A 23,828-nucleotide genomic window follows, 5' to 3' on the forward strand; every position below is an offset into this window, starting at 1 on the left:
CATTCCAGCCAAATAAAGGACAGATCAACAACTAGTAACAGTCAAAATCACTTCAAGGAAGGAGAAGAGAAAGACAGATTGAGGTTGTGCAAGAGGAGGGGGAGAGTGGGAAAAGACGAGCGAGGATAGACAATAAACAAAACAAGGAAAGACGGGATCCATATTTCAGCTTGAAAGTACATGTATTCATGCATATTCAGGTCTTAATAGCTACACAAGCAGAGCCAGACAACATCTCTCCAGGGGGCAAAACGCATTCCTCTGCACAATAACGTGGGGGGATTCCAGTATAACTCCGTATCATTCATTTAGCAGGCAACGTGGACCAGTGAAACCAGACAGTGTATACACAGCAAAAACATCAACAATTTGACAGTCTGCCTCCACTAATCCGACCTCCACGGGACTACAACGTAACCAGAGACAGGAGCACAGAGAATCAGCGATGCCGTGCTCTGCAAGGCACTGAGAGAAAAGTCATCAGTTCAAACATGTTCATAGTGTTTTTCAGCGGTTAAATGCTTAAATAAATTGTGGGCTTTGTTCAAATTCAGAGTGAACATCTGTGATTTAAGACACAGGTTCCCAAACCTGGGGAAAAAACAAGGTACGGCACAAAATAATATTTTTACATTTTTGAGACTTGAAAATTCTACTTAAGTCATTTTCCATTAGAAGTAAAACTCACACTTTAGTTTAACTGATCACAACCATGGATAGATTACCGAACAAACCAACTACAACTCTGAAATGTCATGTCTTTGCCCAGCAGCCCGTGATCTCACAAACCATTTAAGGTCACAACCCCTTCACGTAGGCAACTTGTGACAGGGGATTTCAAGTAGACACTGCTTTGTTTTAATGCGTCGTAAATTCAAAAAAAAGGGCTGGGAACCACTGCTCTAAGACATGGTTGTGGCACTGATGTTGTCTGCTCATGTTCGCCCTGTTTCTTACCAGATTCTGCTGTTGACTCGCATCAGCGTCGGAGCTCATCGGCTGCAGAAACAGCTCCTGGGGCGAGATCGGGCTCAAGGCCACAAAGCCTCCTCTGGTCCTGTATCAGGACAGAGAAGAACAGTGAGCAAGTGGAGACATACATACAGCGAGCAGACAATTTTTTGCACACGTTCGGCGACTCACAGGGCGGAACCAGCGCTGTGAGCCATCACCGGCAGAGTCTCGGCGTTGGAGAGAATGTCCTCTGGGAGGGCAGAGGCATCCAGACGCTTAAACATCAGGCTACTCTTCTGAAATGAGAAAACAAAAGCACAGCGGGTCAAATTCATTCCAATAATTCCTACCAGTTCTATCCAAACCATTGTGTTTGGTAACAATGGATGCTAAAAAGAATGTTGTGTTTTTTACGTGTGAACCAATGGGCTGACCTGAGCTTCTAGCTGTTGCCTGAGCTTCTTGGCTTTGTTCTGTTTGAAGTAGTCCATTATCATCATCGAAGCGTAGATCTTCCCCACTGTCATGTCCGTATCTGTGAGGGCAGACGCGCTACATTAACTGTCACTGCTTGTCCCTCAGCGTTACGCCAAGTATTTCCTGCGCAGTTAGAGTCAGACCTTTGTTGATAGGCACCAGCAGGTCCAAGTTCTTCTGGGGAAGATAAGGCCAAATGATACTGATCTCTTTCTGCAGCTCACTGTCCAGAGCGATACGGTCCTCACCACCTGGGACAAGCATTCACATTCATCAAATCATCGGTCAATGCATTAAAATCTATTTCTTATTTTTGTCAGCAACCCTGACCTCTGGCTATCTTGACGTCCAAAGCAGTTCGGATGAGCGACATGAGCGTGGAGGTAAAGTGGACGGACATGTCCTCGTCCACAGGCATGTTCATCAACACCAACCTCTGATGAAGAAGAAGAGCGAGGGGGATTCATTCAAATCACTTCGGTGTAAACTTCCAACACAAGTATACGGCAGCATATGTTGATGGGATTCTACTTGAGTTTTCAGTTCACCTAGACCTTTTTGTGTTCGGGGATTAGTGATCCGGTTTTCAGTACCTTGTAGGCGATCTTAGCCGGACATTTTTTGCCCAGGCCCAGGGGTGGAGACATGTGTGTTAACATCTCGTACATGGCCGTGTAGTGGATACGACCACTTGAGACGAGGACAGAAGCAAAAGGTGGAGAGGTCAATGAAAGGAGGTGTAAAACACAGATCGGGACAAACTTCTATCTCACATTTTCACCGTCTTGTCATTCTTGGTTGGCATCTGAAACATGGCATTTCGAATATTTAATGACTCACATATTTGTTTGTTTTTTAATCAAAAATACACACCAGTATTAATAGCTCAGTGAAGTTCAGATGTTCTTATTGAATTTAGAAAAAAACAGCTTTTGCTAAGCATGTATTTAGCATTTCAAATGCTTTTGCTGGCCTCTGCTGGATTAAAGAAGAACATGAATGTTGATCAGGTCTGCTTGAAAAGAATTGAATTGAAAGTGAATATGTTCAAATGCAGCTGTAATATGAGTCAAGTCTCACCACGCCAAGCGATCGTACTCCCCCCAGATGCGGACAAACTCGTCCAGGTGATGGGGACCGAGGATTGACGAGTCTCGTGTCAGGTACTCAAAGTTATCCATAATCACTGCCACAAACAGATTCAGCATCTACAGAGGGAACATCAAGAGAAGTTCTGAGGAGGAAAGCAGCAGAAAGAGAGTTGCCGCATGAACAATGCTGTGTTTTGTCTGAGCACCGACCAGGAACGAACTGAAGAAGATGAATGAGACGAAATAGCAGTAAGCAAAGTCCGTCCCGCAGCCTCCCTCGTGGTCCGGAGACAGGGTGAGGGGCGAGATGGAGGGGTCCGGTTCACACTCCTGACCTGACAGACAGGAGAGCATGATCTCCTGCCAGGACTCTCCCGTCGCACTCCTGGTGGTTCCAGCACAAAGAGAAATCTAGTTTACACCAAATTAAAATCAACTTTTTCATCCGTGAACGTTTTTTTTTGATACAGCCCACCTGAACAGCAGCATCAGCGCGCTGAAAAACGTCTTAAAATTGTTGTGCTGGTTGATGTGACTCTCATCGTTCAGCTTGATGTTTCCAAACACCTGCAGAAAACAGGTTGCTTCAGTAAAATAATTAGTTTGGTTCATTTTTATTGGATCCCCATTAGCTTCCACCTCCAGGGGTACACACATCAAAACAATACAACACAACAAATCAAAACCATTCACAACCACTAAGAATATCAATTAACGCCCCAAATGACCTCATATAACCTGAACATACTGCACAATCATCCACTAAAAATCATGGAAACTAATTTGACATCAAATTGAAAACTAATTTGACATCAAATTGAAAACTTATTTTACATTCACATTAAAGTTTTGGCCAAAAGAACAGCTAATAACAGGCAGACTTCAACTGCAGTCAGTCTGTTATTTGTGATAGTGAGGAGTTTAATGTCATTAATAGAGAAAGAATACCTGCATCCCGATTATAGCATATATGAAGAAAAGCATAGCAATGAGGAGACACACGTAAGGAAGAGCCTGTGGCAGAGGAGAGACCAAAGATAAGGTGGTTAAAAATTGTTACCAGGACAAGATTTTAAATGTTCTTATGTTTCCTGAAAAAAAGATTATATTATGTCCGACCTTGAACGACTGCACGAAGGTCCACAGCAGAATACGAATGGTGTAACCCTGTCTCAGCAGCTTGATCAACCTGGCCGCTCGGAAAAGCTTCAGGAAACTCATGTTGATGGTGTTCACCGACTGGGACGGACACGCGAGCGGTTGGAGGGAATGGAGGGTGGCAGACAGACGGGAGAGACGGGAGGTAAAACACAGATGGCGAAATTCATCACAACAACTTAAGTTGCGTGCAGAGGCAGGGACCATAACAGTCGAGGAAACTTGTGAAGAAAGAATGCTGCGTTTTTTTAAAGCTGGCAATTTGAGTCTTCTCTTTCACTCAGGGCCACGACACTGTGAAAACGAACGACGTCTTGGCAGAATCTCACCTGTAAGTCCACAATTATCTCAGTGATGCTGCCAAGGACAGTGATGAAATCAAAAATATTCCAAGTGTCTCGAAAGTAGTTCTGTTGGAGAGAAAATCTGTTTGTGATCCGTCGACTACACACAGACACACATTCCTTACTAGTTCATCTAGATGTGATCCAAATCCATTAATCAATCGTTTCTTAATACTCACCACAAGACCAAAGGCCAGGATCTTGAGTACACACTCCATAGAGAAGAGGACAGTGAAAGCTGTGTTCAGGTGTTTCAGGACCGTGTCGTACGCTGTCGGGGCCGAGTGGTACTGAAGGGAAAAAACAAAAATAAAAGTTCCAAAGGTTTGGGAGGAAAAGCCCGGTCCTTGCTGTCAAAGTCTGGTGTCAATCAAAACTCAATGACAAACTATGAGTAACTATGATCACTGTGAAAAGATTTTTTGGCCCCCGCGTCTCGAGACTCGCATGTCGTGATTTCTTTAAAAACACAAAACAGACTTTAGTTGGCTGATGATTTTACTGTTCACGCGTCTTCCGAGAAAGTTTACAAGGACTAAGATCAGCGTTTGTTTTTTTAACCTGAAAGATCATATAATGTATGTATCGCCATGTTCCCACATGTTTGAAGGGGCTTAATTTGGACAACGGTATCCGATCAAATTACCAACAAAACATCAAAAATCAAAAATGAAGTCGCTCCCTCAAATCTGCACAGAAATGTATTGTATTTCACAGACACACACATGTACATGAATACGACAACATAGTAGCATACATCACATGATGAAAACATGGTTATCTGATGATCAAAAGTCAGTCTAATATTCAATTTCAAATGAGATTCGTCAGTGTCAGTGATAAAACATGCAACAGGTTCACTCACTCATTCTTTATAAAGTTGTTTACCTTCATCATGAGGACCACGGTGTTGAGGGCGATCATGACGAGCACCGTGTACTCAAATGAGGGAGATGCCACAAAGTGCCACAGTCGGTACTGGAAGGTCTGCCTGTTCTGGGGCATGTAGCGGGTCATCGGCTTGGCGCTGATGGCAAAGTCGATGCAAGCCCTCTGACGGAGAGAGAGTTGACAAATCAGACACACAGAGCTGCAGAGGATCCTCGTACCGTGTCTGTATCTGTGTGTGTTTGAGTGTCTGCATGTGTGTTCCACCGCTCCGCAACCTCGTTCTTCTCCAGACTGCACTCCTGGATCATCTTGTCGCCCTGCTCCTGGAAGGTGATGATGATCAGAGCCACGAAGATGTTGACGAAGAAGAAGGGGAAGACCACGAAGTAAACCACGTAGAAAACGGACATCTCCATCCGATTCCCCCGACTCGGCCCCATGTTCTCCTCGGTTACATCGGTCGAGTGCTGCAGGACCCTGGCAGCAGAAAAGACACTCAAAACCACAGTTCGGCAGAAAATTGGGCCCTTCCGTTCGTGTCTTCGGGCCTCTAGCGCTATTTGAACACGACCAAAAGCCATTTTTTTGCATGAAAAAATACATCTGAATGCCTTTTTTAAAAGTAAACTTACTGAGGCCATCCCTCCCCAGTGGAGACCGTGAAAAGCGTGAGCAGGGCCCAGCAGACGTTGTCGTAGTGAAACTCGTGTCTCCTCCACTCTCTCCTCTTCACCTCCTTTTTGTCTCTGCTGTAGTCAATGTAGAAGCCTCTGTAGGGAACAGGGAAGCCCAGAGGCGATTGTTTCACTTCACTCACTGATGAAAGGGGCAGTTTGAATGAACAGGAACATATTCGGTTTCTTCTGTTAACGTGTAAACATTCCCCCTTCTTTTATACGCGATTATCTGGTGAGTCCGGGGTCTCTGTATTGTGAGAGATTTGTGTTATTGTGCACCTACGGAATTTTGAAGTCATTGTTCCAACTTCTTGTAAACAAAAGGTGTTAAGGGTAGACAATTGATACAACACCTCGACACCTCTTTCCAATATTTGCACAATAACAAAGAGCAAAAGATAAGATACGAGACAGGCACATAATTGATAAGAAATATATTATATATAACTAATCTAAGTCACTCTAGATATACAGCAACTAAGAATTAAAACTTTATAGTACAAATCAAATGTTAGCAAAAAATGGAGATGCAATACATAAATGCGCACCAATAATCAAAAGTTTCTTAGCATCGACCAAACCGTCTCTTTCTTCCACCGTGTTTCTGTAAATGGCGTCAGCCACTATGCAACTTGTGCACAAAATCTTTTGGAGACTTTCCAAGTTGAGGTGGCGTTCACGTGTTTTAAACCTCTGTCTTGTTCTAGGTTTAAAAATGATTAAGGTGTGAGTTGTTTCGTGGTTGGGATATTTATCCACTTACTGGCATTCCTTCTCTGAATTCATGGAGCTGTCATTGCAATAGAAGAACTTCCCCTTGAAGAGCTGCACCGCAATGACGGCAAAGATGAACATGAAGAGCTGATACACGATGAGGATGTTGAAGACGTTCTTCAGAGACGTGACCACACAGTCAAACACGGCCTGTAGAGGAGAAGGACGTGAAGTACGGCAAAGCAAAGCGAAAGAACAACTGAACAGTGGAGAGTGTTTCCTACCTTGAGCTTGGGAAGTCTCTTGATGGTTTTAAGAGGCCGCAGAACTCGCAGAACTCGCAGAGACTTTATTGTCTTGATGTCTCGGCCTTTGTTGTTCCTGTTGACATTGAAACACAGCACTCAGGAACATGGCTGTGCACTCGTGCTAACGCACAAGGACACATTTAAAACGGTGAAAAAGAAAAAAAACACATTGAAAGCAAAAAACGCTAACACGAGTGCAATATCAAAAAGAAATAACACAATGAAACACATTACTGCACCTTGAGTGTATTTGTACAGAGCCCAGCAGGGGTCAAGAGTAAAAAAAATTTTGACATTACCTTGCATACTTTGTATTAATAGTTATATCATCATATATTAAAATCAAGTGTTAAATTGTCCTATCAAGATCATAGTAGCGAAATATATTATTCATCGTATTAGAGGGGACAAATGAGGTAATATGAGGTTACAAATACTTCATTAAAAGGCAGAAATGACTTTTTAGAGTGTAGAAATTATCGGTAACGATTTTACCCCGGATACCCGTCAGGCTCTGCAGTAGAACAAAAACACATTAACAACAACAACAAAAAAGAGGAAAATCACACACATGAAAATCAAAGTAAAAAATAAGGGAAGCCTAAGTGAGAAGTTTACATTTAGTGTGACTGAAATGTTTACCCCATCACATTCCTGGAAGCCCCAACAGTGACACAATCCCCAGGAACAACAGAGAAAGAGAATTGAGGCATAAAGAGAGATCACAGTTATATTCACAACAGAGAAATCAACACATGGTACGGTCCTCATACGGTACAACGAGGGGCACAGGAAGGTTTGGTTAGTTGGTCCGTGACACTCACACTGGGAGAGACAACAGAACAAAAATACTGCAGATGTTGTTAACATCAGTCATGACGCACTGCACCCATGTGTATCCGCACAAATTACACAGAAACCACACGTCCCTCATGTAGTCTGAATTACACTCTGTACAGGAGCATGCATGCGTCCATATTTGCAGTTTTTGAGCTGCCCACTTCAACAATGAGGCAGACATCCTTTTCATTTTTAATTTTTTTTTGAAGGTAAAAAAAAAGTGCCTTTGAGGCAAGGTTGTTTATAACAACACTGTATGCTGAGAAAACGACTTACTGCAGTGAGTCAGTCATTAGTCATGGAAAGGCAGCACCACACAGTGACTCACGTTAGAGCAAAGGCAATCAGAGCTCCCACCACCACAATGAAGTCCAGGATGTTCCACATGTCCCGGAAATAAGAGCCGTCGTGAAGAATGAGGCCCTGGTCTATCATCTGGAGGACAAACACGCCCACGCGGACACGTTGAAGTGGACACATTCAACGCAGGAGTTCGTCTAGTATAAAGTTATGCTCTTTAAAAGTGTCATTGGTGTTTTCAGAGTGGAGAAAAGAGGATGTTTCCGTTGCCCTACCTTGATGATCATTTCAAAGGTGAACACTCCAGTGAAGACGTAGTCAAAATAACGGAGGACCTGCAAAGTTCACAGACGCAAAGACATAAAAAATTCAAAAAGTGTCAATTAAAACAGACTTTTCTGATTGCATATTGCATATATCGTAACATTTTACCTTGTGATACCTTGTTTGATAAATGTATACAACATCCAGTGTTTGGAATATGACCAGTAGGATTTGAAGATCTTTCTGGAGCTGTTTCACTTCCAACCACCATTTATTTCATTTTTTTTTCCAGCTGTTCTCAGCTTCAGCAACATAAAATTGTCAGTTTTTCAGTGTGAACACACTAAGTACTAAAAGCTGCTCAAACACGTTGACAGTGTTTAGAAGCAGTGCAGGTTGAAGCGTGTAGCTCTGTGTTACCATCATTACTGGGCTGAATAGATTTATAGAAATAATGCAAAGATGCTGCAAGGTATTCTGATTCTGCTCAAAGCCCAGAACTCACAGATATGTGTTTGATGCTGCTAGGAGCCCTGCCTGCCAAAAAAAAGAGGTACTCCAGAGATTTAGTACTACACTTCCATTACATCATCGGACTCGCAGGGGACAGATGGGGAAAAGAATTTATATTATATAATATAGTAAAATAATGGGCCCAGCCTTTTAGTTAATTACAGTAATTGAGCTAGTTAGTTCAATGTCGTGGCAAAGGGAAATTCAGTTTGACAGTGCTGTACATCCAGCAACAGCACACTTCATTGAACAGTAGCAACAACACACAAGGACATCTCATGGACATAAAACATCTGTGGACAGTATAAAGGCGAGGCTGGGTTCACGGCGGGGATGTTCCATTGAGTGCTGCTGTGGCTTAATTGTACTAGACTTTTGCCGAAGCGGGCCCCGTTGCACCTTATGGATCTGTGCCTGTGTCCTGATGGGTTTGCTCCAAAAACACTGGACACTTGATATCATAGTTTGTAAAGCAGACCCTCTGCTCTAAATTGGATGTCTGCTACAGGATGATTTACTGTGTGAGTGATTCCAGTGAATGAGAAATAATCTCTGACTCATGTCAAGGGGAAACACAGTGTAGATTTTACTAGCGAGTGCTCGGTTGGTTACTCTCGACACGTTTCATGATACTGGGTTGTGAAAAACAAACTGCGCAGCCATTTCCCAGACAAAGCTGCCGATTCTCACCGTGCATGTGCGTGAAAACCAAATGTGTCACAACACTTTGTTGCTCTCACAGTTTCATGTCAGCTTCAGATCAAACCTGAGAGAGTTCCATTGAGCCGAAACTTCATCAGTGTTATTTTACGTTGAGTACGTTTCCATCATTTTCTTTTTTTAGTCTGATTGAAATGTTTGCTTCTTTGAGGATGAATGTCTGAAACGGTTCAAGAATGCATCAAAATCAATCGGTAAATTATTATTGGTGGACACAGCCTCCCACGCCAAAGCCCCCCCCAATATTCAACCGTCCGATAAGCAGATTCTGCTAAAATTCTCTGCACAACCGCTTTCAGAGATGAATTTGGATCTCACCTTGTTTCTGTCGGAGCTGGTGCACACAGGGTCCTCGGCAGCCAGTGCAATGCTGCTTGCCACGATCACAAGGAGGATGCTCATCTCAAAGTAGCGTAGAGTGACCACATAGTGGCAGATCCTTCTGATACTGTGGATCACAACAAGGGGAGGGTGTTTTTGATCATAGAGCAGACGCAAAACAAAAGGCAATAAAACGATCAAAAATGATTTGGAATCAGCGATTTGGTGGCTTACGGGTTGGATGCCTTGAAGATGAACATGCTGTCTGGGGCCACAGGTTTGGGAGGAATTGGAGGTTCCTCGTCCTCCGTCTCCTCGTCATTCTCGCTCTGCTCGGCCTGGTACGCCTCCAGCTCTTTACTGTTCACTGAAATGCAGACAGGGGTGCAAAAGGAGGGATATTAAAAAAAAACACAGTTTTAGCTCTACACAAACCACTGTGACAGGGAATAATGTGAGTCACCAGTACAATGGATCCATCAAAAAAAGACAAGTGCAAGTGTGGCCCTGCGATGTCAAACACACCTACACGCGGTGATACAGAGAGATACCGACACTAATCCCTCTTTATGAAGCACAGTGAAGGAGTGTGACTGCAGTGGGAAGGGAACACAGTGCTACCTGTCATCGGGGTGAGCTCCAGCAGCGGTTGCGCAGACATTTCGATGGCCACGCTTCCCTCCAGGTTGGACCTGTCACGCTTGATGGACACGCGGCAGTTCTCCGACTCCATGGCGCTCACAGTGTACTCTGTGGCCTCCAAGGCGGCCTCCACTGGGATGTTCCGACCCAGGGGCTCGTACTGGTCCGTGTGCCTGCCGTCGCCCTGCTCGGACCAGGTACAGTCGAGCAGCGGCTCACATTGAGGAGGATCAGGGATGTCAGCGCCAGGAACAGCAGCTCTGGAATCGGAAAGAAAACATAACTGATGCAGCATCTGCTTTTTGGAATTTTTTTAAATTCTCATTGAGAGGGTGTGAAGACAACTTCTACCCTCTTATCTGTATAACACCTCTGTGAAAAGACAAGTTTGTCTTTCTCTTACAACTTTTATCGTATTATATCTGCTCTTTTTCATTGTTTTTTAACCATATACTCTGAATATTATGAATATGAATTAATTAACTACTGTATAACAGTATATTTATATCATGTTTTTTTGTCGTGTCATTATCTGTTGGAGGGACCGCCTTGAAATCTGGTACAAACATTCAAATCACCCGCAGCAAGACTTGTAAAAGGATAATGACCAATTACCAACAGATTTTGAATGACAATCCCATCAGCCTCAGCCATAGCATACATATATGAACTTCTTAAAACAGTAGGACCCCCATCCTGAAAGAGACGAAACGAACAAAGAGTTTTGTCTCTTTGTGTCTGTTTTGCATCATTTCATGGTTGTTTTGTGTCTCTCTTTAGGCAGCCTCATTTAATTCAGCGTAATTATTGTAGGTGTGGATTTTGTCTCTGATCTCCGCCATTGGAGACACGTTAGGAAGAGATGTGAGTTATGTATTGAGACAGAACAAACACGAACCAATCCTTTGAAATGAACAAAAACAGAGCGATTGCAAGGTGCAACTGTCTCTCTCAGGAAAAAAAATCACCCAGTAACATTTCAGATCAAGTGGAGATTCATTTGATAAATATATGAGGAAACAATGGCTCAAATGTACGAGAGTTCACGAGAAAGTGATTCATGCCTCCTCACAGATGAATGCACAACCTTACCTTCTGCAGTCTTCTCCAACTTCTGCGTATGGGTTAATGACGCCGGTTCCACAATCCTCTTGGATTGACCCTCCTGCTACCTCTGCTTTCTCTCTCTCCTCTCTCACTTCCTTCTCCTCCCTCTCATCCAGTATCTTCTTCTCCTGGCTGAGCGAGCGTGTCATTTGTGGCACCTCATGGGGCGACTGTGCACAGTCCAGACTCTTGGCCTCACTGCGAGCCTCGCGGTGGCGGTGGCGTCTGTGCCGGGCCCCTTCGTCGGGCCCTTGACTGGGCCTAAACTTGCGGGCCATCCGGTGCCTGCCCCCACCTGTGGTCCGGTGGTTGGCTCCTCCCGTTTTCTCCTCAGTCAGATTTACCAGAGGCTCTGCCGCCGGAGGCTCGGGAATGGGGATGGAGATGGACATGGGGGGCTCCGGGAGGGGCATCCCAACCGACATGGGAGACTCGGGCAGGTGAGCCGGACTGGCCTCTGAGGAGAGGGCGGGGACTTGGTGGCCGTTAGTGGGCGCTTCATTAGTTTCCTCTGTAGGGCCACTGAACAACTCCTCTCTGCTTGCCATCTGGCGACGTTTGCGTAGCTGGTTGGCTCTCTGCTCCCACACGGACATGTTAACCTTTCTCCTCCTCTCGCGGCGGTTGGTGAAGGGCTTGGCGCTATTGAGAGGCTGCTCGTCTGCGGCCCCTGTCACACACTCGGGCTCATCTGGGAAGTTTGGACGACCTCGGTGGATCGCCCGTTTCCTATAGAGGTAGGGTCTTCTCCTCCCACTAAGGAGCACAACATACTTCACATCACTATGAGGCAACAACAGGACCACAGTTAAGGAATTGTTGACAGGAAATATTATTCAGACAAATAAAATAAAAGTTGCAAGAAAAGGACATACCTTTTCTGTGAATATGTATTGTTACCCGAATAAGTGACACACAAAAATATCCCATGGAAAAATTAGGAAAATAGTTCAAGCTAAAAAGTACAAATACATCCAAAAACTCAACAAAAACCTGGGGGGTAAGGACGGATAAAAAGGAGAAAAGAAAAAAAGCCCACAAGGGGAAAAAAAAGGTGCAGGATTAAAGTGAAAACATAGTGTGATATCTAGAAAATAATTTCAATAATTGTGTAGCAAAACTCAAGAACGGAATTCTACGTGACAGGGATTCATACAATTATACTTACTGGCATTCAGATTCTTTTGTTGTCCATGTAATCAATGAGTGATTATTTGAAAACAAGACATTAGTGTTTTACAACATACACAGAACATCTTTTTGTGACACAGAACAAAATAACGGTTTAATGGGCCTGAAATCAATAATTTATGTTGATCAATGTAGAAATGTTATGTAATATTCAAGGAAGGCTCAATTTCCAAGGCCATCAATGTTGAATATGTATCATTAAATTGTTACGCAGTGTCATTGAACACAACATTTTGGTCCGTGCCACGTTAACAGGCAAAAAAACAAGACAACACGATGAAACAGTCAAAACACTGTAATGCATATTAATATCAGCATCTTGATAACTGCACCACAGACAAGACCAACATTCAAATATGTAACACAAATGATGCAGTCAGAGTAAAGAGTCTTAAAATACCTGCAATCAGGGATTTGTCCAACCATGTATACATTCATATCACTGGTAACCACATCATAGATTATTGGTTCCCTGCCTGCAGACTATGGATCGCTCCAAATATTACATGAAAATCAACTTGCAGAGACTTAAAATAGGTAATTCATGAAAATCATCTTTCTTTAGAAATGATTATTTAGTATTTTATTGTGAAACATTTAAGGTTTGAGCGTTTGTTGCCAAAAAAGGAATAATTTCACATTGTCACATTAACATCCCAGAGTGGAATGTTTTAACCACAGACTAGAAAGTCCACATCGGAGTACAAGCAAACATCGAATACATTTTTCCCCAAAGATGGTTTCTGTCCATTTAGGTAGTTGTTATCACGATGATCTACGTTTAAGTGTTCATATTTTGACCAAGTTTGATTTTTATTAGTTATTTGATGCTATAAAAAGAAAGGTTGAAACATCATGATTGACAGGTGAGACTGGTCAAGAGTGTTTTTCGGCGAGACTTCGATACCAGGGCTCCACTCCTCGATAACTACAGACTCTGGCTCCAAGTTATGTCACCAGTAAAGATGGCAGTGCCCGAATCCAGGACTTTGTGGCTTCGTTTTTGTACAGTGGAAGAAAGTGGAGACACATCATCCATCTTTATTTACAGTCTATGGTTTTAATCACTGCTCCAAGGCCCTTTTTAGAAAAAAAATATTACTACACTTGAAGTTTCATGAGGAAAAATGACGTAAGCAATTAAAAGCAAGATTAAAGTTTCTGCAAGTTGTTTTTCAAATAAATTAAGGGCTAACTGGTAGGAATTCATTGATCTATAAGAATATATATTGGAAAATAATTTCTATTAAAGTGAATACACTCATTCTGTAATTATTGTTGTAAGACATGCAAAAAGAATCAGTAAACTTCTTTAAAAAAGCCTGGTCAGTCATTCTGGGTCAGTACAGGCCCTGATGTTTCACATAAAGGTTTTTTTTCCTTCACAACAACAGCTCCATTGTCACTATGGTGATGCTAATCAGACCAGTTTGACCAAAATCTGACATCCTCCAAAGTGTGCCTCCTCCCAGCCGAGTGACACGTTGAGAGTTCCCACCATTTCCCAACATCCTCTGAAAAATTCTTCCTGCCCTCCTCCTGACTTACTGGATCTTTGGACCCGTGGGAAGGCCACCGGGTCACCCAGAGGAGCAGGAAGTTCATTAGCTACTCAGAACCAATCACAGGCAGAGACGGTTGCAGGGGGCGTCTCAGTAAAGCTGTTGCAGCAGTCTGTAAGGGGTCATGCTTTTCAATCAAGCACATACAATACACATTCATTACTGTGTCATCAATGCTTTACACATGCGTTTCTGAATGCGTTTCTTTCTTTCTCTCTCTCTTTTGCATTCACCATGCAGCAGCAGGAGCCGAGGAACACACTGCACTAAACATTTGCCAGCTACACCAACAACTGGTTCTCAGAGAGTCCACAATCGACTGAGTTTATTGGCTAAGCCCTATTGATTTCATAGAACATCTTCCAATAACAGAAGAAGCATGATGGTCAAATTTAGAACCATCACCAGTTTCGCACACGGCATCCAAACCTTAAGTAAATCTCAGTTTGATAAGACACATATGCGTCTGCTGCACACACCAAAAAAAATCATGATACATTTTCAGTCAAATTCAAATTTCCCATTTGGTGAAGAGGAGAGCTGATCTGAGAAATGCTTCAACACTTGAACGCCAAGATTTACTTAAGGGCTGTGAACCCTCTGGGTATCTCATGTTAAAATGATGATTTTGTAAACTGTTAATGAATAACTTACTCAGAGATCAAGCCGTCCCTGCCTCTGGCATATCTCTGGTTGAAGAACTCCTCTTCCTCTTCTTCATCCTGACAAAGACCAAATAATGTATGATTGTATGAGTCAGTCCATCATGCAAAGTTTGGCTTACTTGTACATGAGTGCTGTGCAACTATATGAAGTTTGACGGGGAGACTCTATATCAACTAGCACATAGCAAACCCTTTAATGGCAACATCATTATTTTACTGGTAAACCACAAAACGGTGCAAACCTTTGTCAATTCCTGTGCGTTGGCCAGATTATCCACAGCGATGGCCAAGAAGACATTCAGCAACGTGTCTGACAGGAAGGCAGTTAAGAAAACACACACACACACACACACAAATACCACGTGTCTGAAGGAAGCTTGAGTAACATTCTCTCATTCTGCCCTGAACGTAGATGTATGGTAAAAAGACAACTAACTTGATCTGATCTGATTCGAAAATGGTAAAACTGGGTATGAAGCCGAATGCTGCTATTTTTAGTGAGTGTACCACTTTTGGAAAATATAAGATGAGAAGATCAGGATGGGAATCCTCATTAGTTTCTGGTGGGGGATCCCTGAATATTTGACTTGTCCTGAAAATTGGGTTCGGACATTTTCTGGTGTTTGCCATTCACATATGAAGAATGCAGCAGGAGTGGAATATCCCAGAATATTCACTCAAGCAACATGTCAATTGCAATTTAGTAGCAGATTGGTAGGTACAGGTTTAGATCAGAGTCAAGAGTCAAGAAGGATACAGTTTCCAAATAGAGTGAGCACAATGAAGTAGATCGATGACCACATGCCATACTGCACACCTCCCTGTGAGCGAATCCCATTGTACATCACCTCGTTCCAGTCTTCACCAGTCAGAATCTGTGGAAAAATGCTAATAAAATTTAGCGTCAATAATTACACGGCTCATATTTGATCCAAGAGAACACTGGCCTAAAAATACACCAAACAGGAGACCTATTCCCCGTCTCCAAACCAGTTGACGGTATGGTATTAAAAATGGCAGTGAGATAAGTAATTACTATGTGTGCTGATCAAAACGGTTTCACAGTGCAGTTGGTTTTGTAGCAGATCTGATGTGGGTTTGTTCACGTTTCACTTGTCTGATATTCATGTGCGCATATGTGCGCATGGATGTGTGGGATGATAGCGGAGGCAGGGGGTGGAGAGTGTGTGAGCAGAGTTGTTTAATCTGCGCCTGGGGTGAGAAATATCCCAGGGTGCAATGTGTCATGGAGAGCAGGCAGAATGAGGGGATCTGTGGGAGCCAAACCTGAAACACTGTCATGATGGCAGCTGGAAACGTGTCAAAATTGGTGGGAGTGTAATCTTCAAAGATGAACCTAGAGGGAAGGCGGATAGAAAGCAGGGTCAGATAGCACCAAGGAAGAATAGGAGCAGGGAGAAGAAGAGGAGGAGGAGGTTGAGGAGCTATTTTCATCCGGACGTGTCCTTTTCCTCTCAGTCTTATCAAAGGAGCCATTGAAGAAACCGGTGCTCAGTTTGCAGGGTGTTGATGCCCTTTCAAAACTGTGGCATGATCGGATATGTAGGTTGAAATATAGTATACAAATCAGCTGCACAAATCACGATTTCTCATTGACCCTTGTTCAGTCTTTGCTACAGTGGACTGTAATATCTTAATCAGTCTTATGAAGAGCAGTTCTGGCTCTGAATCGGCTAATCTTTGATCCATCAAACAGATCCCTCCCTGTAACACTTCCTACTCTACTGCTCTTCAACTCTGTGGAGTCCCCCAAGGGTCTAATTTGGATCCCCTATCTTTAACAAATAATGTGCATGCTACCCCCTGAGACTAATCTTAGGTAGCTATGACATTGCTTTACAGTACTAGTCACATTCACACAGAGCAAGAAGAGCCGCCAGAGGCAATTTAGGGTTTAAGTGTCTTGCCCAAGGGCACATCAGCATGCGAACTGGGGGAAGCTGGGATCGAACTGCCCACCTTCGGGTTGGTGAACGATCGACTTTACCTCCTGAGCCACAGCCGCCTTGTGGTTACCCCCTGTAGGCCCAGCATCAGCAGCATCAACACAATCTGTATCCAGTAATGCTTGAAGTGACGTGTTTTGCAACATTGGTGTGATTATTGAGGAGATCCAAATTTTAGTGGCCACATCAAATCTTTTAATCCTATGGCTTTTTTTTAAACGTTTTAAAATGATGGCATTTGTTGCAATTATTCTTTTTGGTCTATATCTTAAGTTGTTTTTAATTTTATTGTTTTTTGGTCTTTGCTTTCTATTGTAAAGTGCTTTTTAACTTAAAAGAGATTCACCCCTTGTTGACTTAGAAGTGAGGATGTTGGCATCCTGAGCGCTTTACTTACCTTCCTCCAAAAAGCTGCATCCCCAGCAGAGCAAACACCACAATGAAGAGGAAGAGAAGAAAAAGCAGGCTGATGATGGACTTCATGGAGCTCATGAGGGAAACAACCAGGTTCCTGAGAGAGGCCCAGTACCTGACAGAAAGAAACCACACACGTTGTTTTGGGTTTTTTTTACACCAGAGATCTGTAAAAACATACACACCGATATACTACAACCCGAGGCCTAGTTTAGTTGAAATGTCTCATTGTCCCACTTACTTGGTGATCTTAAAAATTCTCAGGAGTCTCAGTGCCCTCAGTACGCTGATGCCAAATGACATGCCAGGTCTGAAAAAGCCCCAGACCACCTCAAAGATGCTGCCAACAATAACCTGCGAGACATGTCAGACACATACACGAATAGGTCTGATCAGCTGAAAACCTTTTTAATCTTGAGTAGATGATGGGAGATGAGGACAGGGATATTTAATACCCTCCAAAATGTGTGTTACAGTTATCACTCCTTAACCCGTTGTCTTCCACATTTGGGGTTTGTGGCTCCGACATGAAAATGATTATCACCACCTCATGCTGGCTGGAGGATATAATGCTACACCTAAAATCTAAAGTATATAAAGTACACCACTCGAGGCTCAGCAAGGTTAGTATAATTATACTGTATTTGTTAAGCCCCCCTTTATTTTATTTTCCCTTGATGTGCTTTCGTTAATTTTGCCTTACTATTTTAGGGTATGTATGTAAGGCACAAGGAGAAGATAAAGGTTGTATTAATGTTTTTATATATTCTTGGGAGAATGGCGATATTGATTTATATTCTAGAAATTGAATAAACATTTTAATACAAATTAAATAATTAAGCAGTACATCATAAATCCTCGCTTTTTGAGAGAAATTAAACTTTCCTTTGTGGTCTATAGGATAATTACTTTGGGTCTTTTATTTATTTTCTAGCTTAATATGGAATCGGAATAAGAGATGAAGGACCTCACCCCACAGTCGAAGCAGTTGAAAGATGAATGGAAGTAGAGACGGCAACCCAGACCGTATATTTTCAAAAACATCTCAGCCAAAAACAGCCCCAGGAAAACAAACTCTGCATAGTCTGGTGATGATAAAACACAAAAAGCAATTAAGTCAAAAGAGAATGAGGCAGCAAAGCATTTATGAGACATGACCTGAAATATTAAACCACAGAAAACAAACAAACAGTAGCCTACAACCATTAGAGTGAAACTCACAGAGGAAGATGGTCAGCCAGTCGGGCTGGTTGTGGTGGACGATGGCTACGCAGATGGTGTTCAGAGCCACCAGACTCAGCACCATCAAGTAGAAAGTGTCCGTCTTCACCATGCGGCGGATGGAGATGCGTAACATGCGCTCTTTGCGTCGCAGGTAGGCCGCAGGGCCACGCCGGCCACTGCGGAAATTCATCCTCGATCGTGACATGTCTGAGAAAAGAAGGTGGAGAAAGTGAAGACGTGAGGAAGAGGCCTGTAAAGTTAGCGTTATAACTGAGCGGACTGAAATGTTCTTCACTTACTGGCGGTAGACATGTCTGTGTGCTTGTCGTCCCCTGGTGCTCCTCTCCGTGCACCCGTCTTCTTACTCGCTCTCTTCAGAACTAAAAAGGATTAAAACATATAGTAAATGGTTTATTACACACTGTAATTAAAGTTTGAACCAGATATAAAAGATATAGAATATCCATTATTGATGATTGTTTTATTAATTAATTTATTCATTAAGCTTTTTACATTTCTTAATTCCAAGTTTCACCAGTGAGACTCAATTAGTAATGTTACATTAATAAAGGCATTGTTGCCCTGGTCACCTTCTGTTTAGTGACTCACTGAAGTGGTCAAAATGTTGCCAAGAGTTATTGCATAAGCTTAAAATGTTGACACCAATCAGAGTATTTTCCGTGATATAACCTCTAAAAATAATACTAGAGACAGTCATAAATAGCATTATTACATACAGGTGTTAGCTGTAGGTGTGATTACAAATCTGAAGTGTGTGAACTCACCATCTAACGGGGATCTCCCTGAATTTTTATTCTCCTCTGCGAGCATCACCTCCTCTGTAATGCAATAAAACTAGAGGTTATACACAGGTATGCATCAAGGCGCAATTTAAACAATCAGACGTATTTAAACATTTCAGCGTTGGATGATTCAGGAGGTCTGCAAACAATTACAGGAACTGAGGCCAAATTGATGCAACCGCTGCTTTGAGAGGCCGGCATGACCTTCTTCAGAGAAGAGCTCTTCTTCTCTCTTACATCCTCGCAATCTACCCTCTCAGTTTTCTCTCTCCCTTCCCACACTCACCCACATCCACGCACACTGAAGATGCACAGCAGCTCCCTCACACACATGCATGTAAACACACAAACACGCCGGAATGTGCGTGCGCAGATACACTTGCGCACAAATTCAAGTCAGTGAGTCAGTATCACCTTTTTCTCACCCTCTGCTTGCGTGGGAGACTGGCAATGAAGATTGCTGTGTGTGTGTGTGTGTGTGTGTGTGTGTGTGTGTGTGTGTGTGCGTGCGTGTGTGTGTGTGTGTGTGCGTGTGTGCGTGCGTGTGTGGCAACTGAGCTAGTGAGTGAGTGAGTGAGTGAGTGAGTGAGTGAGTGAGTGAGTGTGTGTGATTGTGTGTGTGTGATTGTGTGTGTGAGTGTGTGTGTGTGTGTGTGTGTGTGCGTGTGTGCGTGCGTGTGTGGCAACTGAGCTACTAGCTGCTATAGAGAAAAAAACACCTGAGTAGCTGGTAAATAGTTGTATAATTGTATAATTTCTGCATCACAAAATCATTAAAATTTGGACATTTTGAGAAAACAACATTTCTCATCAGCTCCAGAAAGTAAATCTACCGTTATCAGAAGCTCACAGATTTATTTCCGATCAAACTGAAGACCACATCCTTCACTTCATGCCTAACAGTATATCGCAGCAACATTACAAGTTTGTGTCTACAGGTGTAAAGGTGTTCTGCTGCCCAGTACCTGCCCTGTCTATCCAGGCTCGGTAGCCGTTCAGTTCTCTTTCCACCTGCTGTTGGCGGCGCAGCTTCATGAAGGCCCGCCGGTTCTCCACCCTCTCCCTCTCCTTGGCAAATTCTCTAAAGAGGGACGCACAAAAAAAAAAGCTCAAATAATCCACGAAACAGACAGAAAGACCTGTATTACAGATGTAGGAAGAGTCTCACTCACCCAGACAAGACTCCCAACACCAGGTTCAGGACAAAGAACGAGCCGATGATGATGAGAGGGATGAAGTAAATCCAGTTCCACATGGGACCCAGGGCGTCGTTGGTCTGAAATCCACAGCATTCATTCGTTTCATACTAGCAGTCGGTGTGATGTTGTGTGTTTCACTGGTTGACCGACTACTTGAGCTTACGTTGTACAGAACGGCCGTCCATCCCTCCATGGTGATACACTGGAAGACGGTGAGCACAGCGAACAGGATGTTGTCGAACTGCGTGATGCCGTCATTGGGCCCGATCCAGGTGTCGTTGCAGTCGTACTTCTCTGGACACTTCCTCACTCCGCATGCAAACACCAACTCGGCTGAGTCAACGGTTTCATTGTCTACAAAAAACGAAGCGTGTCTCTTGTTATGGTCTTCTGTTGAAAGAAACAATAAATGGGCTGTAATATAACGGACATTCATATTTCAGTTTGGGCAGCAGGGCACAGGTTCACCAACAGCCACCGACTTAAAAATGAAATATTGTGTCAGATTTTGACCTGTGTGATTCAGTCAAATCCATACATGGAATCTACACTACAAGCTGCCGTGACGCATGTGGTGTACGTTAACGCCTCACGTCCCATTCATGTCCTGCTTGATCCAACCATCTGGTATCAACGAGTATCAACTCTGCCTCCAAATGCTGAATTCTTAGGAGTAGTTTGACATTTTGGGAAATGCACTTATTTGCTTTTCTCGTGGAGACTTAGATGAGTAGATTGATAAAACTCTGGAAAACCCCAAAGCCCACAGCAGACAGAATGTTCTGAAATCTTACAATGTGCCCGGAGGGCATCTTTAAACGTGGAATGTACCATTCTGCCGACAATTTATTTAGGTTTTATTTTTCACTGAATCTTTCAGTTGTGCTGTGCGATGACAGTAAATGCTATGGTGTGGCGTGTGATTACAGAGTAGTTGTTGAGTAATTAAGCAGCAGCTTAATTTAGCTGACAACAACTCTAATAATACCCCTGAGCTCGCTGATGCTGTAATCTATGAACACGATCGTTCACACGTTCGGTTTGAGGGAAAATGCATAAACCACACATTTGGTTTGCAAATCAGTCCATTTTAGTACATTTTAAATAATCCAAAAGCAAAGCAAATGATGATGAATGGATTATTAATTTGTCTCCCTTCAAACCTGAGCGGTAATGTCTTCCATTTCGTGTTATCTACATTTCAACCATTTATTAACCAAAACAACAGCATGGACCCAGAAAAATGATATTCAAAGTTGTTTAGGTTTTAAGACATGTATTTCTCCCTTGTGCCTAACTATTTACTTTTACACTGTTTAAACAAGAAAGTAATAATGAATAAAAAAGACATGTGTGGGTAATCCACTACCCTTTTTTCACTTCACAACAGTAAAAGAGTGTTAGTGGTGTAGGTGGATCGCACCGAAGATGTCGACAGATGGCAGACAGGTCTGGTGAAGCTTCCCGCTGTAGAACTCCAGACCGATGATGGCAAACATGAGGATGGCGAAGAACAACAAGAGGCCGATCTGGAGCAGCGGGATCATGGCCTTCATGATGGACTTCAGCACAATCTGCAGGCCTGAGAGTGTTCACACAGAGAGGGACATCCCATTACAGGCTTACACCAGAATAACATGAGCATTAGCATGTCAGTCAAAGGACCAAAAAATATGTGTGACATAAAAGGACAAGCAGAGACGAGGATTATGGTTAACCGTGTCATCGTCATTTTTGTTTAATAGTGGGGGGTTTTCTCAAAGAGCAATTGCTTTAACATTACTGACTCATCTGAAACAACAGCATTTCTGACGGGGAAAACATCTAAAAAATAATATGAACAGCAAAATATCAGCAGGTTTGACCTTGACAGTGTCTCATAAGAGGTGAGTAAATGACTCACTGGGGATCCCGGAGACGAGTTTGAGAGGTCTCAGCACTCGCACAGCCCTCAGGGTTCGAAGGTCAACCGGGATGTTCATGTGGGCACCAGCAGTTGCCAGGATCCTGGAGAGGAACATGCACACAAGCGCATGTATGCATATGGAATAAGATGATTCCGAGATATTTCTGATGGTAGGAATGTTAATAAGTGCACTGTTATCTATCTCTATCTGTCTGTTTGGCGAGGGCCGACAAATTAATAGCTTGAAAAGGAAGATGACTTTTGGACTAAAATGCAACAGGGTGAAAACCTCCATTAGTAGCTAAATCTGGTGTAAAACCTCTCTTTCCTTTTTTCATTATGAAAGAAAGAGGCAAAGAGTAACCTGATTTTAGTCAATTTTGCAGCAAATGAGTGGTATAATGTATCTATTGAGTTCACCAGACTTGTATGGTGAGAGACAAAGAATGCACACCAAATACACCTGGCAGGCATCTCTACACACAAATGCCCACGCACACATTCACGTCCGCCCACCGACACAAAAACACTGACAAACAGTTTCATGAGCAACTAACAGGCACTCTCTTACCAACGTTCACCCAGAAATCACATCTGAATGTTTCTCGCAGCAACGGCAAAAGCGGGGTTTTTGTTTATTTTCTACTGAGAAAAGATAAGGTTACAAAAAAATTTAATAAATGCTCCAATAATCCCACCATTAAAAACAGAATATTCTCATTTTGGCTACTCAATTCATTATCAGCCAAGTCAATTTCGCATTGGTCGATCCCTACCACTAATGCTTTTACTGATGAGAGGGTCAATATCCACGGCAAATTTGTGTGTGTGTGTGTGTGTGTGTGTGTGTGTGTGTGTGTGTGTGTGAGCAGGGGGTAGAAAGCACATGGCAGAAACTCAAGTGTAAGCCCACGCAGAATCTCTCATGAAAGCAGTGGGAGGGAGAGAGGCTGAGTGAGTGAGTGAATGAGCGAAGCCATGTTCACACTAATGCGGATGAACCTGAAAATGCTGTTCAAAGTGAGTGAGCTTCAGTGTCCGAAGCGCTATGTTTTGGACAGTTCACCACCAATACTGAAGACTCCAATATGTGCCGGACGACAGTGCACGCATCTTTCTGCATCTGCCGTCACAGTGGAGTCTAAAAGACTGGATCACGTTAAAAGGATTTTCATGATTTTCACAGTGTCACCGTGGCATTTACTGTTTACACCTCAGCCTAGGTTTGATCCTGTGCTTTGAATCTGTGCATGTGTGAAGGGTGTTGTTCCTGCACACAAACAGTAGCACAGCCAATGGTGGAGAGGAATATTAAATCCAATTCAAGTAAACCAATTAACATGATGAAGTCTTTTTGTTGTGTATCTCTTACTTTGTGGCACTAATAAGGAGGAGTGGGAGGGTGAGTGAGTGAGATAAAGAGTAGACACAGCCAGAGACGCTGAGATGGAGCATCTGTGGAAATAGCCTTCAAACCAAACACACTGGACAAAAGCCGGCCACAGCACAGCTCTTTCAAGGCTGCTCTTTGAGCACAACAATTCAGCAGAGGCTCCCTTGAAATCAAAGCAAATAT

The 23,828-nt window shown here is 43.0% G+C and overlaps 1 protein-coding gene across 9 annotated transcripts in view; it reads right to left on the bottom strand.

Annotated features, from left to right (window-relative positions):
• Nucleotides 1-23,828, bottom strand: part of LOC118311371 (voltage-dependent R-type calcium channel subunit alpha-1E) — a 43,978-nt gene that overhangs the window by 3,095 nt on the left and 17,055 nt on the right. For 4 of the 9 annotated variants that reach the window (XM_035635188.2, XM_035635187.2, XM_035635183.2 and 1 more), the window contains exons 6-45: nt 22,250-22,353; nt 21,770-21,928; nt 20,510-20,736; nt 20,320-20,423; nt 20,113-20,228; nt 19,130-19,183; nt 18,644-18,724; nt 18,342-18,551; nt 18,093-18,205; nt 17,362-17,474; nt 17,104-17,235; nt 16,027-16,096; nt 15,497-15,614; nt 14,982-15,049; nt 14,729-14,796; nt 11,307-12,077; nt 10,194-10,474; nt 9,807-9,939; nt 9,570-9,699; nt 8,030-8,089; nt 7,783-7,889; nt 7,257-7,268; nt 6,591-6,687; nt 6,356-6,516; nt 5,548-5,685; nt 5,191-5,392; nt 4,913-5,077; nt 4,204-4,314; nt 4,010-4,090; nt 3,642-3,761; nt 3,471-3,536; nt 2,998-3,089; nt 2,733-2,907; nt 2,512-2,639; nt 2,025-2,121; nt 1,762-1,867; nt 1,575-1,682; nt 1,389-1,489; nt 1,144-1,250; nt 958-1,057 (exon numbers count right to left, since the gene is read on the bottom strand). In XM_035635188.2, the coding sequence (XP_035491081.1) occupies nt 958-1,057; nt 1,144-1,250; nt 1,389-1,489; nt 1,575-1,682; nt 1,762-1,867; nt 2,025-2,121; nt 2,512-2,639; nt 2,733-2,907; nt 2,998-3,089; nt 3,471-3,536; nt 3,642-3,761; nt 4,010-4,090; nt 4,204-4,314; nt 4,913-5,077; nt 5,191-5,392; nt 5,548-5,685; nt 6,356-6,516; nt 6,591-6,687; nt 7,257-7,268; nt 7,783-7,889; nt 8,030-8,089; nt 9,570-9,699; nt 9,807-9,939; nt 10,194-10,474; nt 11,307-12,077; nt 14,729-14,796; nt 14,982-15,049; nt 15,497-15,614; nt 16,027-16,096; nt 17,104-17,235; nt 17,362-17,474; nt 18,093-18,205; nt 18,342-18,551; nt 18,644-18,724; nt 19,130-19,183; nt 20,113-20,228; nt 20,320-20,423; nt 20,510-20,736; nt 21,770-21,928; nt 22,250-22,353 (5,386 nt within the window). The remainder of the gene's footprint in view (nt 1-957; nt 1,058-1,143; nt 1,251-1,388; nt 1,490-1,574; nt 1,683-1,761; nt 1,868-2,024; nt 2,122-2,511; nt 2,640-2,732; nt 2,908-2,997; nt 3,090-3,470; nt 3,537-3,641; nt 3,762-4,009; nt 4,091-4,203; nt 4,315-4,912; nt 5,078-5,190; nt 5,393-5,547; nt 5,686-6,355; nt 6,517-6,590; nt 6,688-7,256; nt 7,269-7,782; nt 7,890-8,029; nt 8,090-9,569; nt 9,700-9,806; nt 9,940-10,193; nt 10,475-11,306; nt 12,078-14,728; nt 14,797-14,981; nt 15,050-15,496; nt 15,615-16,026; nt 16,097-17,103; nt 17,236-17,361; nt 17,475-18,092; nt 18,206-18,341; nt 18,552-18,643; nt 18,725-19,129; nt 19,184-20,112; nt 20,229-20,319; nt 20,424-20,509; nt 20,737-21,769; nt 21,929-22,249; nt 22,354-23,828) is intronic. The other 5 variants (XM_047332194.1, XM_035635186.2, XM_035635185.2 and 2 more) reach the window with 3 other exon arrangements.

Source organism: Scophthalmus maximus, chromosome 5 (genome assembly GCF_022379125.1).
Source record: "Scophthalmus maximus strain ysfricsl-2021 chromosome 5, ASM2237912v1, whole genome shotgun sequence".
NCBI lineage: Eukaryota > Metazoa > Chordata > Actinopteri > Pleuronectiformes > Scophthalmidae > Scophthalmus > Scophthalmus maximus.